This window comes from Pteronotus mesoamericanus, unplaced genomic scaffold (genome assembly GCF_021234165.1).
Source record: "Pteronotus mesoamericanus isolate MK-2021 breed Mesoamerican mustached bat unplaced genomic scaffold, CSHL_Meso_final contig_33, whole genome shotgun sequence".
NCBI lineage: Eukaryota > Metazoa > Chordata > Mammalia > Chiroptera > Mormoopidae > Pteronotus > Pteronotus mesoamericanus.
In genome coordinates this window covers 2,906,079-2,920,984 of record NW_026555135.1, presented here as the reverse complement: position 1 = coordinate 2,920,984, position 14,906 = coordinate 2,906,079, and the positions used below count along the sequence as shown (strand labels likewise).

The window sequence follows — 14,906 nt, the reverse complement described above, 5'->3', positions numbered from 1 at the left end:
GCACACCGGGCACCTGAGAGTTGTGGGGCAAGTGTTCCCAAGAGCACCCGCTCCATGGCAGGCCCTGTGCTGGGCTCCGGGGGTCCCAGGGAACTGCCTTGGTCATCTCTTGATGACCCCTTCTTGCCTGGTAAGACCTGGTTATAGCTCCCCTCCTCCAGGGAGCCTTCCTGATGCCTCTGGCTGGAAGGAGTGTCCTCACTGGGACGTCTCCTCGCTGATTGTCCACTGAGCCCTGGTGTCTGGCCCAGAAGGAACACCCTCTGTGAGAGGAGGGAAGGTGTACAGAGGCCCTGGGAGTGGGGGGCACTTCCCCAACCACCTGCCCCTTGGACCTGCCCGGCATTGAGGTAGGAACCAGGGCCCTCTGGGTACTCGCTTCCGGATGTGGCCTCTGAGAGTCCCTGAGAGGTCAGCTGTGGGGGCAGCGTGGAGGTTAGGGTGTGGGCAGAGAGAGTTTTGCTTGTTCAGTGCATATGGCTGGGTCAGGCTTGGACACAGACGACTGGGGATGTCGGGCAAAGAGGTGACCGGGAATCAGAGTCTCTGGTCTCCTAGGGTTCCGGGCAGAGATGAAGGCCTTTGTGCCTGGCTGGACTCCACCCTCCCAAGGCCAGGACTTGGGACGTTCTCCGTGGTGTCACACGCCAAGCCGCATCCAGTGCTTTAACGTATGAACTCACTCAGTCCTGGCAGGAGCCCATGAGGCAGGCACGGCAGGGTCCCTGACCCGGCTCTGCAAATCCCACATCCAAGGGCTCTGAAAGTCTAAAACTGTTCATAGGCTTGGCGCAGGATGAGAAGGCTGTTTGGGCCTCGCGGGTACTTCCCAGCAGAGGCAGCAGTGGCCTGATCATGGCGCGCTGCACGGCCTGCAGGGGGCGTTGCAGGAGACACGGAAGAGGGACCCGATGGCCCACCTGCAATTCAAAACTTCTAAATTCTAAATTATACCCGACAATAGGGGGTTTGGACCCATATTATCATCATGACAGATAAACAGGAGTAACCCGCCAGAAGTCACGAGCTGGGCCTGTAGGGCCAGCCGGTGGGAGGGGGTGTATGGCGGTGCCATCCCCTCGATGCCGGCCTCCCCGTTTCTCTCATGGTGCTCCTGGATGGAGAGATGGTTGGGGTTGGGTTTGGCTTTCGGTTTTGCTTGATGTTCAGGGCTTGGACGTGTGAGAGGTCAAATTGGGAGGTTCACTCAACTCTCTGTCCTCCCTCCAGACGGTGTGGTCCTGGTGGATCCTGAGTATCTCAAGGAGAGGAGAGGTGAGGCCCCCGCCCCCAGCCTGTCCGGGGCTTCCTCTTTCCCCTCCAACCTCCAGCCTAGGCCTCCTTGACTCCCAGGCAGGACAGCAGCCAATCACATTGCCTTTCCCTCCCCACCGCCCCTCTTCCCTCCACAGCCCCAATGCACATCAGGGCAGGAGCCCCGGAGTCCTCTGGCCTGGGGCAGCTCTGCCCCATGCCCACTGGGGAGAACCATTTTAATGCCTTGAGCACTTTCACATCGATGTGTAATGACAGTCCCTAGGCTGGGTTGCAAAAAGGGCAGAAGTTAGAGTCTCATTTTACAGAAGAGACAATTGATTGCTGGGGAGGTGAAGGGATTGTCCAAGGTCAGTGGGAAGACAGGAGGCAGGGGGTAGATGGGGTAAGACCCCAGGCCTTCTGGAGACCACCGAGCCGTGCCCTGCCCACACGCCCTGGCTCGAGTGGGGTGGGGGTGGGGAAGGGCAGACCTGGTCCGGCAGTCAGCCCCGCCCTCCCCCAGGCGCCAGGCTGCAGGCGGCTCTCCCCGTGGCCAATGCCCCGTCCCAAGGGCAGTGCAGGCCTCTCCACGGGAACTTTGGGACAGACCTGTGGCCCCGGTTGGGTCAATCTCAGGGCTGTAGCTGCGGTTGTGGGGGCTTGCATGGCGCCCTCCAAGGCCCCTCCTCAGTGCCCCCTGCACCCACAGTCTATGTGACACTGACCTGCGCCTTCCGCTACGGCCGAGAGGACCTGGATGTCCTGGGCCTGACCTTTCGCAAGGACCTGTTTGTGGCCAATGTGCAGTCCTTCCCACCAGCCCCTGAGGACAAGAAGCCCCTGACACGGCTCCAGGAGCGCCTCATCAAGAAGCTGGGTGAACACGCCTACCCGTTCACCTTTGAGGTCAGGAACTGCCGGCCCCTGGGGCCCCATTCCAGAAGCGCCACCTGTAGGAAGCCCTCTGGGCGGGCACATGGGGGCAGCTGGGGCTGCAGCTCCCCATCTCCTAGTTTCCCAGTGCTATGTTGGGACCTGGGGCACTGTCACGCGGCCCAGGAAGTGTCTCTTGTCTGGCCTCTGCCGGGGGTCGCCCTTACCTCTGAGCCACTCCTCAGACCCTCCCGAGTCCAGGTCACTGGTGGGAGAAAGAAGGTATGGGGGGCTGCAGAGAAAGGAGCCCGTTCTTTCCCCTGGGTCACTGTGGGGCTGTCTCCTCTCTCAGACTGGGCGCCCACTGGCTCAGCTTCAGCCCAGCTCTAGCCCAGCTCACAGGGGGAAGATGGCAAGTAGTCGATTTCCCTGCTCTGCCAACTTCCTTTCCGAGACTCCAAGATTCTGCGCTTTAAAATGTCCTGTTTCTTAGACTCTGACACTGCGATGAAGTGAACTCTCCTTGCTCCCTTGGAGGGGTAGAGAGAGGGAGGGGGTGCAGTTCATCCGCTCCTTCATGAATGCACTGGTTTTCCGTGGCTGTGGTAACAGCCCACCACAAATGTGGTGGCAGTAAAACCTGCCAATTAAAGTGTAGATGTATTACCTTAAAGTTCTGGAGGTCAGAGGTCAGAAACGGGCCTCACTGGACGAAAATCAGGGTGTCAGCAGGCTCCGTTCTTTCTGGGGGAGCATCTTGCTTCCTTGCCTTTTCCTGTTTCTAAAGGCGGCTCACATTTTTGCTCGTAGCCTATAACCCCTTCCACCTGCCTGCCTCAGTCTTTCTCACACCCCGCCTATGATGCTGACTCTTCTGCTTCCTGCTTTCACTGCTAAGGACCCTCATGGGTACCTCTGGCCCTCCTGGATCGTTCAGGACAGTCTCGGCATCCCCAAATCCTTAATCACACCCAGAAAGTCCCTTTCCCATGTAAGGCAACACCATCATAGGTCTTGGGGGTTAGGATGTAGACATCTTTGGGGCCGTTATTCTGCCCACGACAGTAGACATCATGGCAAGATCTTTTTCAGCTGTTGTTCTGTGAGGACTGGGCTAGGCTAAACCTTTTAGGTGAAGAAACACACTGTGGTCGTTGGCTTTACTGGAGGTGCCTTTGGCCCCATGTGGGGCGTGGCTTGGTCTGGTTTGATGGGGGAGACACGTGGTCTGCGCTCTGGAGCCCCAAATCTGCTTGAGGAGACATGTCCCGTGGTCTGATGAATGTGCATGGGGGGAGGAGGGGAGACATGGGGAAGTAAGTTGTGAATGTGACAGGAGGCTCATTCTCTCTGTCCTCTCAACAGATCCCTCCGAACCTCCCATGCTCAGTGACATTGCAACCAGGGCCTGAAGACACAGGGAAGGTGGGTTGCCCCAAAGGGAGCATCTCTCTGACTACAAGACACTTGCATCTCCTGGTCCCTGGCTTCCTCTCCAGGAGGCTCTAGAGCTGCACCCCCCTCCCCCCTTTCCCCCTTAGAAACCTTCCTCTGTCGAGGCCAATTTAATCTGTCTGTTCATAGAGAGGGCAGCAGATACGGTATCGTCGTTACCCCACATTCAGTTATGTGTCCAAGGCTCTCTCAAGTCTCTTACTGACGTTGGTGTCGGCTGCAACAGGACCAAAATGTTCTCTGGATGACTACCTGGACTCACCCCTCATATGGAGGTGCAATCATTTCATAGGTGGGGAAACTGAGGCTCAGAGAGAAGTGACCCCACTAGTGTCACAGGCCCCTGATCTCTGAGCCCCAATTTCCTCACCTGTGAAATGGAGATAACAGGATGAGCCTCCTCGTGTGGTGAGAGGGTGAGCGAGAGGCTGACGCGGTGCACCCAGTGCCTGCTCTGCACGCAGGAGGCTGCTGAGGCTCCTCTGGTTGTGTCCGGGCAGCTGCCTTGGTGGGGATGACCACCAGGCGAGGCAGGAGTCCATAGAATAGAGCCCCATTACGGTGGTTTGGGATGGCCCGTGTTGGGGGAGCAGGGGAGCAGCTCTATGGGAAGGTCAGATGGGGGAGGCGGCCACAGAGGGAAGCAGCACAGCCCTGGGCTGAGCACAGGGCCCCTGAGTCAGACCGAGCGTCTGTCAGGCTGTGGGAGTTTGGGGTTCCGTTCCAGCATCCTCGTTTGTAAAATGAGAGGGTGGCTGGCAGCGCTCTTGGGACTCTGCCCACTCCAAGGCCCTGTGGTCAGCCACCCCTTCCCCCCAGGCCTGCGGTGTGGACTATGAAGTCAAAGCCTTCTGTGCAGAGAACCTGGAGGAGAAGATCCACAAGCGGTGAGAGGGGCGCAGCTTCCGGCTCGGGTGCGGGCTGCCTGCTGGCAGAGAGAGGGAGACAGGCCAGGCCTAGGCAGAAGAAGAGATAAGTAACAATAGCTGGAAGTGTTTGAGGAGGGGCTACACATTCCAGCCTTAGGAAGTCCGAGAAGGGCACTCTGGAAGACTGGCAGGTCATGGAGGGCTTCCTGGGGAGGTGGCTTAATTACCCTGGCTCAGGCCTCGGCATTTTTTCCTTTACACCATTGTACCTGCTTCTTCCTGTCTCCCTGCCTCTAGTCTCTCCCCTCCAGACTGCATGTCTTTTTACTTTGTTTTGCAAAACAACAACAACAAAACCCCAAACTGAGATTGTGTTAAACAGTGAGCTAGTTGCCCAGGCCATCCTAGACCCTATTTCCCAGTTCTCTTCCTGGGAGGCTGTCAGCAGCAAGTAGTGGTAGTAGCGGGTGTCAATGGAGGCTTCTAAGCAAGGCAGGGAAGTGGAGAAAGCAAACCCACCCAGGGGAGAAGGAGGGGGAGGTCAGCTCATGTCTTAAAGAAGGGAAGTGTTCTCTAGGAGAGGCACAGCCCTGGGCAGACCGAGAGCCCAAGGCAGCCCAAAATAGCTGGCCTTGACCTCTGGGGTGGGTCGCCTCAGCCCCCAACTCAGATCCGCCCTGCCTAGGGACAGTTCCTGCGGGAGGCTGGTTGAGGGCCCTGCAATCTCTTAGGGAGTGGGCTGAGTCTGCCACCTGGTGGCCCCAAGATGTATTGCAGGTATCTCTATCTGCAGCCCGGGCTGCTTGTGTGTGCGGTGTGGGGGACCCTTTTCCCTTGCTTCTCTGTCCCCCATTTTTTCTTAAGGTCTGAGGCGGAGATTGTGGGTTTTGGGGGTGGAACCTGATCAGAGCAAGGAAGAGGAAAAAAATTGAGAGCACCACCCTCACCTCACCACCGATGGGACATTTTAAGTCGTCACCAGAGTTACTACTAATAATGATAAAGCAACTATCATTTATCAGAGATTTATTAAGTGCTGGACAGTATTCAAAGTTATGAGCATGTATGAACTAATTTAATCCTCAAAGCTACCCTAAAAAGTTGGTCCTGCTACTGTTACTGTTTTACAGAGGAGCCAGAGAGGTGAATTTACTCAAGGTCATAAGTTAGTAAAGGAGGAGCCGGGACTTTACCTTGGCCATCCAGCTCCAGGGAGTGAAGGCAGCTTATCTGACGAATAGGGATGCCAGCTTACCCAGCATGCCATGGGGACCGCCTCACTGAGGCCCGCTCCCTCCCTGCCCTGTTTCTCCCTGAGCCCTTGCCACTGTCATTGAGCTTTATCTCGTCTCCAGGCCACCGCCCTCTCACTGGGTCTTTATCCTCTTCCCTGGCCTCCATCCCCCGGCTGAATCCACGCCCCATCACCAAACCCATCACCTCTCCAGGGTGCCATTTCTTCATGGGGTCCATGTCCCCTCTGCATGTTGTTGTTGAATAGATATCTAGCTGCATTTGTTAGATAGCAGACACTGTCACACGTGCTGAGAATACAGCAGTGAACAATTGAGACAGAGTTTTGTCTTCAAGGAGCTTACACTATCAGATGACAGGAGGGATGCAGGAAGTGAAGAAATAGTCCCTTTCTTACCATCTTGCCGGCCACCAAGACACAGACCCACAGAAAGTGCTGCCATGGGATGGTCTGGCTCAGATATTGTGGGAGTTTGGACCAGGAGAAGACCCAAGCGGGCGGATCCAGGAAGGTTTCCTGGAAGAAAAGTCATTTAGCTGGGTCTTGAAGAAGGAAGCAAATGAGGGCAGAAGCTGCCGGAAGAGGGTATTATGGGCAGGGACCCAGTGCAAATAAAGCTTCAGAGAAAGGACTACGGAGACCATCCGGGATGATAGTGAGGAGGTGGGGGTGGCTGGGGACAGAATGGGGGAGAATGGAGTAGGGCCAGATGGCGACAAGGCTCCAGTGCCAATCTCTGCAGTTTGGGCTGGAGTCTGAGGCCGTGGGGAGCGGTGGCAGTCTCTTGAGCAGGAGTGGGATGGAGGGTCGCAAAGTAAGAGGATGGAAGCAGGTGACTGGTCGTCTTTCGCTCTGCCCATCTCCACTAGGAATTCTGTGCGCCTGGTGATCAGGAAGGTTCAGTATGCCCCGGAGAGGCCTGGCCCCCAGCCCACAGCCGAGACTACCAGGCAGTTCTTGATGTCTGACAAGCCGCTGCATCTAGAGGCCTCGCTGGATAAGGAGGTAGGAGGCTCAAACTTGGCGGGGGGTGGGGGCTGCTCTGTTAGGGCTGCGTCTGCTCAGATCCCAGGACTTTTGTGGCCTCAGGACGCGTCAGGTAGGAGCTTCTGTCCCCAGCTCTAGGAGTACAGGGCTCAGGGGACCTGAGATTCCCTGGGGAATTCGAGGAACCCTCTTGGGACCAAATGTGGTGTCAGAAGAGGCATGATCCTGAAGGATGCGACTTACTGCAGAAATCAGTGACCTCTCGAAGGGTCCTGGGTCCTGGCAATGTCCCCGCCCCCACATCTAGCCTTGAGCTGTGAGCATCTCTTATAGTTCTCTGGGAACAGCTGAAAGCAAGTGCCTGGGGCAAGATTCAAGTTGAGGTCCTTCAGTGAGGATTCAGAGCTGGTTCCCTCAGTGAGTGGGCCAGTTCTTCCCCACCTTTCCCCTGCTTCTTCTAGATCCTCCTGTGTCTAAAATTCTAGGTGTCCAGAACTGGCAGGGACTTGATACATCATCCCCTAGTTCAGCTCCCCGGTCATACAGAGGGAAAAGTGAGGCTTACGAAGCCTTTCCAAGGTCACACCACTGTCATTCTCATGATTATTATTGTTGTTATCATTGTTTCTGGTGACCAAGCCAGGACTGGAGTGCAGGAATATCATCTTCTAGTTCAATTATATTTCAAGGTCCTAAAAAAGAACTGAAGTCTATCGCGCCTGGTGACTTAGCATCAGTGGGAAGTGGCTGATGAACTAGGGGCCAATATCAGAGTAGCCGAGGTCTGGGGAACCCCAGGAGGCGTGTGTGAAGCCTCTCCTGCCTCCCGCTCTCTAGACCTTGGTGTCCTCCCATCCAACCCTCCTCCCTTCTTACGCCCCCAGATCTATTACCACGGGGAACCCATCAGCGTCAACGTCCATGTCACCAACAACACCAACAAGACAGTGAAGAAGATCAAGATCTCGGGTACCCGCGGCAGAGGGCCTGCCCAGGGAGGGGGCAAGAGGGAACCCTCCCAAGGGGTAGGGGTAGCTGAAGGCACTCCTTTTTAACAGCCTTGTAAATAACTACTGGCCTGCAGGGAAGCCCAGGGCCTGCCCTAAGCCAAAGGGTAAGGCTTTTGAGGCTGCTTATTGGCCAGGTAATGAGTTCACTGTTTAATCCACCTCTTCTGAGGTTCCCTGAGTTCAGGGCAAAGCTGTCCTTGAGGGGAAGATTTTTTGGTCATGGAAGGGAGTGAGTGCGTTTGGGCTGCCCTTTGGGTGGAGGGTGGGGACGGTGTCCTGTAGAAGCCCCCAGTGGGCTCTGGCCATTGCCTGGGGCTAAACATCCCCAACCCAGGGGAGCCCGGGATGCCTGGGGGCTGCACCCCTGACTCGCCCCACCTCATTTCCCTCTTCCTCCCCAGTGCGCCAGTATGCAGACATCTGCCTTTTCAACACAGCCCAGTACAAGTGCCCCGTGGCCATGGAAGAGGCCGAGTAAGTGAGCATAAGCCCAGCCTGGACCGCGTGGGAATGTGTGGGGAAAGGAGGGGCCCTGGGTCCACTTACAGGCCCAGGAGCTGCTTCTCCACCCGGCAGAGGGCTGGGTCCCGATGTCGATGATCCTGAACAGGCTTTTAGAAAGTATTCCCTTGATTTAGCTACAAGAAAATGCATGCTGCCGTCAAGGAAAAGACCCACTAAAACGAGAATGACAAAATAAGCGCTAATGAATCTAAAGGGCCTGTGGTTGTAATGATACTGTATCAGAAACGTATACTGAAGGGAGGTGCTTTGCTCTGAGCTTCCCAGAAGCCAAGGCAAAGAGGTTAAGACACTAGGTACACAGTGTTTCTTGTCTGGTAAAAGAATAATCCAGCTCATTGGGTGATAGGGCTTGTGTGGGAGGGTAGAGAATTTTTTTTTTTTTTTTGAAGTCTAGATTTGGGGAGAGCTACTATGATTGAGCATGGAACTTTGTTCTAAGCTTGTTAGCAGCCAAGGAAATGAGAGATCTCAAGTGAAACGTACTTTTCTCACCGAAAGGAAGTAGATGCCCCTATTAAAAGACACACTTGGTATTATTTTTGAGCAGTTACATTTCATTTATTTTTTCTATCTATCTGTGTTTATTAACATGTAATAATGCTCAGCATTTTTGCAACTAAAAAAACTAAAACAATTTTTTTACAGTGTTACTACGTGCTCTTTGAGATGTCCTGGCTAGGCTGGGGTTGGCTCTGGGCACAGGCACATTTCTACACCTGCCTCTCTTCTTCCCAGTGACACAGTGGCCCCCAGCTCAACGTTCTGCAAGGTCTACACGCTGACCCCCTTCCTGGCCAACAATCGGGAGAAGCGGGGCCTCGCCCTGGATGGGAAGCTCAAGCACGAAGACACAAACCTGGCCTCCAGCACCCTGTGAGGACTCGCCCTCCCTCCTCCCAGGCTCTGGAATGTTCACCCTGTCCCCACGCAGCCACACCTGCCTTGGTCCCACCAGTGCCCGCACAAGGCATGGGTTCCCCTCTTCCCCAGCGTTGCCCAGGGTCCATCGTCGGGAGCTTAAACGGCCGGGGAAGCTGTCCCTTTATTCCCACCACTATCCATGAACAACCCCAACGACTTGCTGGACCCTAGAGCCCTGTCCCTTAGTCAGTGCTGGGCGCCGCTGGCTTGCCTGAGGGAGAGCAGCCTGGAAAGGCTTCCTGCCCGAGGCAGCCAGTCCTGACCTAGTGTCTCCAGTCGGACGGGGTTTGTCCCTGAGGCACAGTGAGGCATGAAGGGTGGGAGCGGCTCCTCAAATGGTCTTAGCAAGAGAGGAGGAATCGTGAGGGGGTTGGGGAGTCTGCAGAGACGAGGGCAGAGGTGGGGTGCCCCTCAAAGGCAGGGGTTCCAGGGCCATACGGCCATTCCTCTCCAAGTTCCCGCCCCCTGAGGGCAGATCTTGCCTTTCTCACGCGCTACCCCCTGCTTGCTTGTGGTGGCAGAGCGCTCCAGGAGAGGGACGGATGGCCTCTGCCCCCCACCGCACCCCTCCCTGCCATGTCTTGCCCACCCAGGGAACTCCCATGAACCGGCTTCCCTGTGTTGCCTTGCAGGTTGAGGGAAGGAGCCAACAGAGAGATCCTGGGCATCATCGTTTCCTACAAAGTGAAAGTGAAGCTGGTGGTGTCTCGGGGCGGGTGAGTGGCTGGTCCAGCCCAGGCCTCTAAGTCCAGGGGCAGTGCCCCTAACCACCTGCAGCCTGCCACCCCCTTCTGCCTGTTTGCTGGACTTTTTAGCTGCATCCACCCTGAGGGTAAACCAAGCTCGAGGACTTCCTTTTCCGCCTCTTCTTCCTTCCTGCTTCTCTTCCTCCTCCTCTACCTGCTCACTCTCTTGCTTCAGACGCCTTCAGCCCCAACCTTGTTCCTCCCATCTTTCCCTCCTTCCTCTTCCCTGTCCGCGCCCCCATTCTGGGCACGTGGGTGGGGGGAGGCTTCCCAGAGTCTGTCCTGTGGGGTGTCCAGGGGGCCCTGTGGCCCTCCTCATGCCGCGGGCACGGCGCCCACCCCGACTCATGCCCATGCTGATCTGCTGGGGACATGGCTAAGGGGGCTGAGGATCCCACCGCTGGACTGGGGGTGTTCTGACTCTCCCATTTCACAGATGCAGAGAAAGAGGCCCATACAGTCCTCCAGACATTTCCTGCAGTCTCCTCCCCTAGTCTCAGGTCACACAGGCCGGGAGCTAGGGGCACGGCTGTGGACCCGCCGCAGTCCTGCAGCTCAGTCTGGTGGAGGGAGGCTCAGAAAGGGCTACTTCCCCCCATATTGTTGTTCTAAACCTAGAATTGGGATTTCTAATTTGTCACAGGGATTTTTTTTCTAAGCTGCATGTTTGTACAAAAAGATTAGAAAGCTAACTGCATTAGGTATTATGAGAATCGCCTCATGCAGGTTGGCAGCATGTAGCACTGACCACCTATTATAGGGTGTCTCAGAACTGCAAACCCCAGCTCCCATGGCCTGTGGCTCTTGCACCACCCAGCCTGCCTCAGGCTGCTGCTTCCTGGAGAAGTCCTCGGTGAATCCCAAACTGCTTCCTCCATTAGATGGGCCTCCCAGGAGAGGCAGCACCCCCCTCCCTGGGAAAGGCTAACGCCATGTCCATGTGCCCATGAACGGGCAGTAATGGCCGTGCAGGGGGTGGGTGAGAGTGTGTCCCAGGGTCTTCTTGACCTACCGGCAGCACAGGTGGTGAATGAACATGCTTTCTGTTTTCTTCCTCTCTGAACTCTCTCCTGACCACTTCTCCCGCCTCCTCTGACCTACCCAGCCTGTTGGGAGACCTTGCGTGCAGGTAAAATCCCTCCCTTCGACCTGATTGACCCACCTCCCAGAACTACAGGGCACTGGGTTAGAAGGAATCTTATGGGTCACTTCGGATTGCCAGGCTCAGGCATGCGCTGGGACTAGAACCCTCTCCTGAGGGACCAAGGGGATGCAGTTTTTCTTTGAAAAACCTCACCCTGTTGTAGCATTGCACCCAAGTGACAAGGACCTTTGCAGACAGCAAAGCTGGCTTTACTGATCTAGGGAGTAGCCCCCAATTAGTCTGAATTATAGAATGTTTTGGAGAAATGTCAGCTTCATGGCTTTCAGACTTCTGTGCTAATGAGAACTAACAGCTGGCCGAGTGTTGCTAAGGAGAGGTCCTGTGGAGATCTGCTTTTGTTGACCAGATTCCCTTGTAGTCAGCTGGATCCACATACATTCCAAAAATGCGCATGCCCCCCACACAGTGGTTTTGTCTCCTTCTGTCACAAGATGGCAGTATTACTTATTGATCCCAAGAAATCAGTCAGTTTGGACTGAGGTGTAATTCAATTCAGTTCAGCTCAATTAAATGTATTTCAGCAAAGATTTCCTGAACCCAGCCTTGTGCCCAGCCTTGTGCTGGTTGCTGCCGTTCCAGCGGGGGATCAGACAGAGCCCCTGCCCTTGATCGCTTATGGCCTGGGGGAAGGTTAAGGTCCAGGTTCTTCCATCTGTAGCCTGTACGGCTTTAGGGAAGGTTGGGAAACTGAATCTTCCACCAGCTTCTGTCCTAAGAGCTCACTCTTCCAAGTGGACTTGGAAAAGCAATCCTCTTTGGAAGCAAAAAGAGGAAAAAAGAAGCACATTGTTTCAACAGCCTAGGAATCCTCCTTGTTCCTACTACAGGGAAGTCACAATTCTGGCAGGTGCAAGCTTCACAATGCAACCGAGCCTTTTACCTGCATCATCTCCTGGAAGTTCTAGGGGTTCTAGAACGTAGGTGTTGTTATCTCCATTTTCCAGATGAGCTCAGTAGGACTTGAGGATGTGAAGCGCTCCCAAGTGTGTGGTGAGGCTTGCGGAACAGACCTTTCTTCTTGCCTGTCCCCTCTGCGCTCCTGTCCCTTCCTTTCTCCCACTGGGGCCCTGGGCAGCAAGGTCAGGAAGATGGGGACCTGCCTGGCAGCACTCATAGTTAGCAGGGCCTCCTCAGGCTGAGGGGAGGAGCTTTCAGGGCTGCTTTTGTAAGAGTGGAGAGCAGAGGGTGGGTGGGAATCGCCTCAGTTCTGAGCTGTTATCACTCAGTGGTTCAGGGAGTCAGAAGCCTGTCTGTCACTTCCCATGAATAGCTGTGTGCCCTTGGGGAAGATACCTTTTGTTCTTGTGCCTCAATTTCCCAATCTGTACATTGGGTGTAATAACAGCTCATGAAGATTAGAGTAGCTCTAGGATAGCCCCTGGCACAGAGTCAGCGCCATGTAAGTATCTGGTCTTGTTATTTTTCTGTCAGAAGCACTGGCTGGTGGCAGCCCCTCCCCGGTCCTCCCCACTAGCCCACCCTCCGTCCCCTTGCGGCCGGCAGCCTCTGTGCATGCTGTGGACAGCCCCAGGGCCTGGGGCCCATCCAGATGCAGTTTGATTGAACTGACCTCAGCAGTGCGGGATGGCAGGAGGCCAGGGCCACCTGTGCCCTTTTGCAGGAACCTCCTGGAGATGCTGGGAGATGGGACGTGGTGAGGGTGGGGGAAGTCCCAACGGGGAAGTTGGGAAGGGCTGTGTCAGGAAAGGCTGGGCTGGCTGTGGCGACCTGAGGTTGGCAGGATCCCTTGGCACCTCTGGAACTACCAGTGACCAAGATGCACACACCGTCCTGGGCAACCCTTTCCCCACCCCTATGCCTCCTCCCAGCTTGTGGGCATCCAGGGATCCTTCCGAGGAAACAGGTGGTTGCTATTCTTTTTGGAGCCAGGATAAGAGGTCTCCTAGTTCAACTCCACGGAAAACTGAGGCTCGGAGGATGGCGGAACCAGGGTTTGAGGCCGGATTTCCTACCTCGCAGCCCAGAGCTCTCTTCTGACCATATGACCCTCCCCAGTCCTCACACTGACAGGGCACAGAGTCTCTCAGCCAGAGGCTGGGCTCAAGGCTCACCGGGTCTGGGTCTCTGTTTCAGTGATGTGGCCGTGGAACTGCCCTTCACCCTAATGCACCCGAAGCCCAAAGAGGAGCCCCCACATCGAGAAGGTGAGTGGGATCTGGGGGTTACTGGGGTGGGGCTTCCAGATAGCCAACCCCCTTCTCCACCAGCTGCTGTTTCCGCATCACCCCACCTCCCTCTGGGTCAGCCGTCAGCCCAGAGTCACCCCTCTTCCCCGACTCCCCAGGGTCTTTTGTGAGACCCATACTCCTAGTGACCTCTAACCCCCCAGGAGACAGACAGGCCTGGCTGTGTTCTCTGTGGGGATGGGTGGGGGGGTGGAGGCTGGGAGCGGAGGGGTGCCTACTGGCCGTGCTTGGAACCCTTGTCTGGCATCCAGATGTAGGGGAAAGGGCTACCTGGATAAGATGGCCCCTGGACACACCAGCCCCATAATTTTTCCAAGTGATACTAGATTGCTCATACTTCATTAAATCTAAGAGTATTTCAGTCAAAAGAGACAGTATAGTTTGTAACACAAAGAAAGAAAAATGTTCCCACAATTGAACTATGCAATGCCATTGACTGTAAAAATACCCAAAGTTCAGAGGTGTGAAAATGTGAAAAATCGTTGTTGTAGAGTTAGTAAAAGTCAGGCATGCAAGAAATGAATCTAAGCCACATTGGAAGTGTGCCAAAAGGAGCAGGGTCCAGAGGCTCTCCTAGTTGCCTGGGGCTATGGTGGGCCTCCGCGACTCTCCCTGAGCCCTCCAGCCTGCCTTTCGGATGATCTGGGGTATTACTGAGTCCAGGAACCAGCCTTCCATCCCACCTCCCTTTTCCTTTGCCGTCCTCATCTTAGCGTGGTTATTCCAGGGCGGGGACCTATGCCCCCCTACCCACTCACCACTAACCCATGGGCGCCTGCCCACCCTGTGTTCAGTTCCAGAGAACGAGACACCAGTAGATACCAATCTCATAGAACTTGACACAAAGTAAGCCAAACTCTGCCCGCTGGGGGGGGTGGGGGGTGGGGGTGGGGGTGGGGGTGGGGGGACAGCCTCGGAAGGTGGGTGGGGCAACAGGGTTGTTTGCATATATGCTTATTAATCCCTGACAAGCAGCTGGGCTAACCCCGCCTGCTGAGAGCTGTCTTTGCTCGCCTCTTCAGCAACCCGCTTGCCTGCATGTGACTTGAAGGACCCTCCGTGCCTGTTCCTCTTCCTCCTGCCTTGGTGGGGTCTGTCTTCCTCCCTCATCCTTGCACGTCCGCCAGTCCGTCCACAGCACCTGCTCAGCTCACACAGGGCTGGTTCGTGTTCCTGGGCTGGGGCTCTCCTGCCCTGCCCGGGCCCAACCAGTGAATCAAGCTGTGGGGTGGGGAAGGTTCTGGGGATCTTATTGCCTCTGATTCCTGAGGACTGATGCGGATTTGCCTATGGCCAAAAGCCATTGGCTCACTGAACAGTGGCCAGAGGGGGAGGACCTGGGCTGACATCACAGACCACCTCCAGGGCAAACCAGCTTTCTCGCTTCAGCTCCAAATCCACCCTTCCCTTCTGTCCCAGGAGATTTTTGGGATCTGGGGTCCCAAGTCATGCCACGAGGACACCCCACACAGCTGGCTGAATTCTGGGAGACAGGGGACTTGAGTGGGCCTAAGTGGACGTGTTCATGATAGAAGGGAACTCATTGTTCTTGGAAGCAGTCCTTAGTCCTGAAGCCCACTCAGGCACCCCCTTTGCCCACCCCACCCTTCCTCGGCCCCCCCATTTAGACTTGCAC

The 14,906-nt window shown here is 55.6% G+C and overlaps 1 protein-coding gene across 3 annotated transcripts in view; it reads left to right on the top strand.

The window, feature by feature from the left end:
- ARRB1 (arrestin beta 1) overlaps positions 1 to 14,906 on the top strand; it is a 70,079-nt gene that overhangs the window by 49,672 nt on the left and 5,501 nt on the right. For 2 of the 3 annotated variants that reach the window (XM_054576282.1, XM_054576280.1), the window contains exons 4-15: positions 1,231 to 1,275; positions 1,967 to 2,163; positions 3,496 to 3,555; positions 4,405 to 4,472; positions 6,579 to 6,714; positions 7,581 to 7,665; positions 8,108 to 8,180; positions 8,967 to 9,104; positions 9,785 to 9,868; positions 11,004 to 11,027; positions 13,158 to 13,228; positions 14,065 to 14,116. In XM_054576282.1, the coding sequence (XP_054432257.1) occupies positions 1,231 to 1,275; positions 1,967 to 2,163; positions 3,496 to 3,555; positions 4,405 to 4,472; positions 6,579 to 6,714; positions 7,581 to 7,665; positions 8,108 to 8,180; positions 8,967 to 9,104; positions 9,785 to 9,868; positions 11,004 to 11,027; positions 13,158 to 13,228; positions 14,065 to 14,116 (1,033 nt within the window). The remainder of the gene's footprint in view (positions 1 to 1,230; positions 1,276 to 1,966; positions 2,164 to 3,495; positions 3,556 to 4,404; positions 4,473 to 6,578; positions 6,715 to 7,580; positions 7,666 to 8,107; positions 8,181 to 8,966; positions 9,105 to 9,784; positions 9,869 to 11,003; positions 11,028 to 13,157; positions 13,229 to 14,064; positions 14,117 to 14,906) is intronic. The other variant, XM_054576281.1, reaches the window with a different exon arrangement.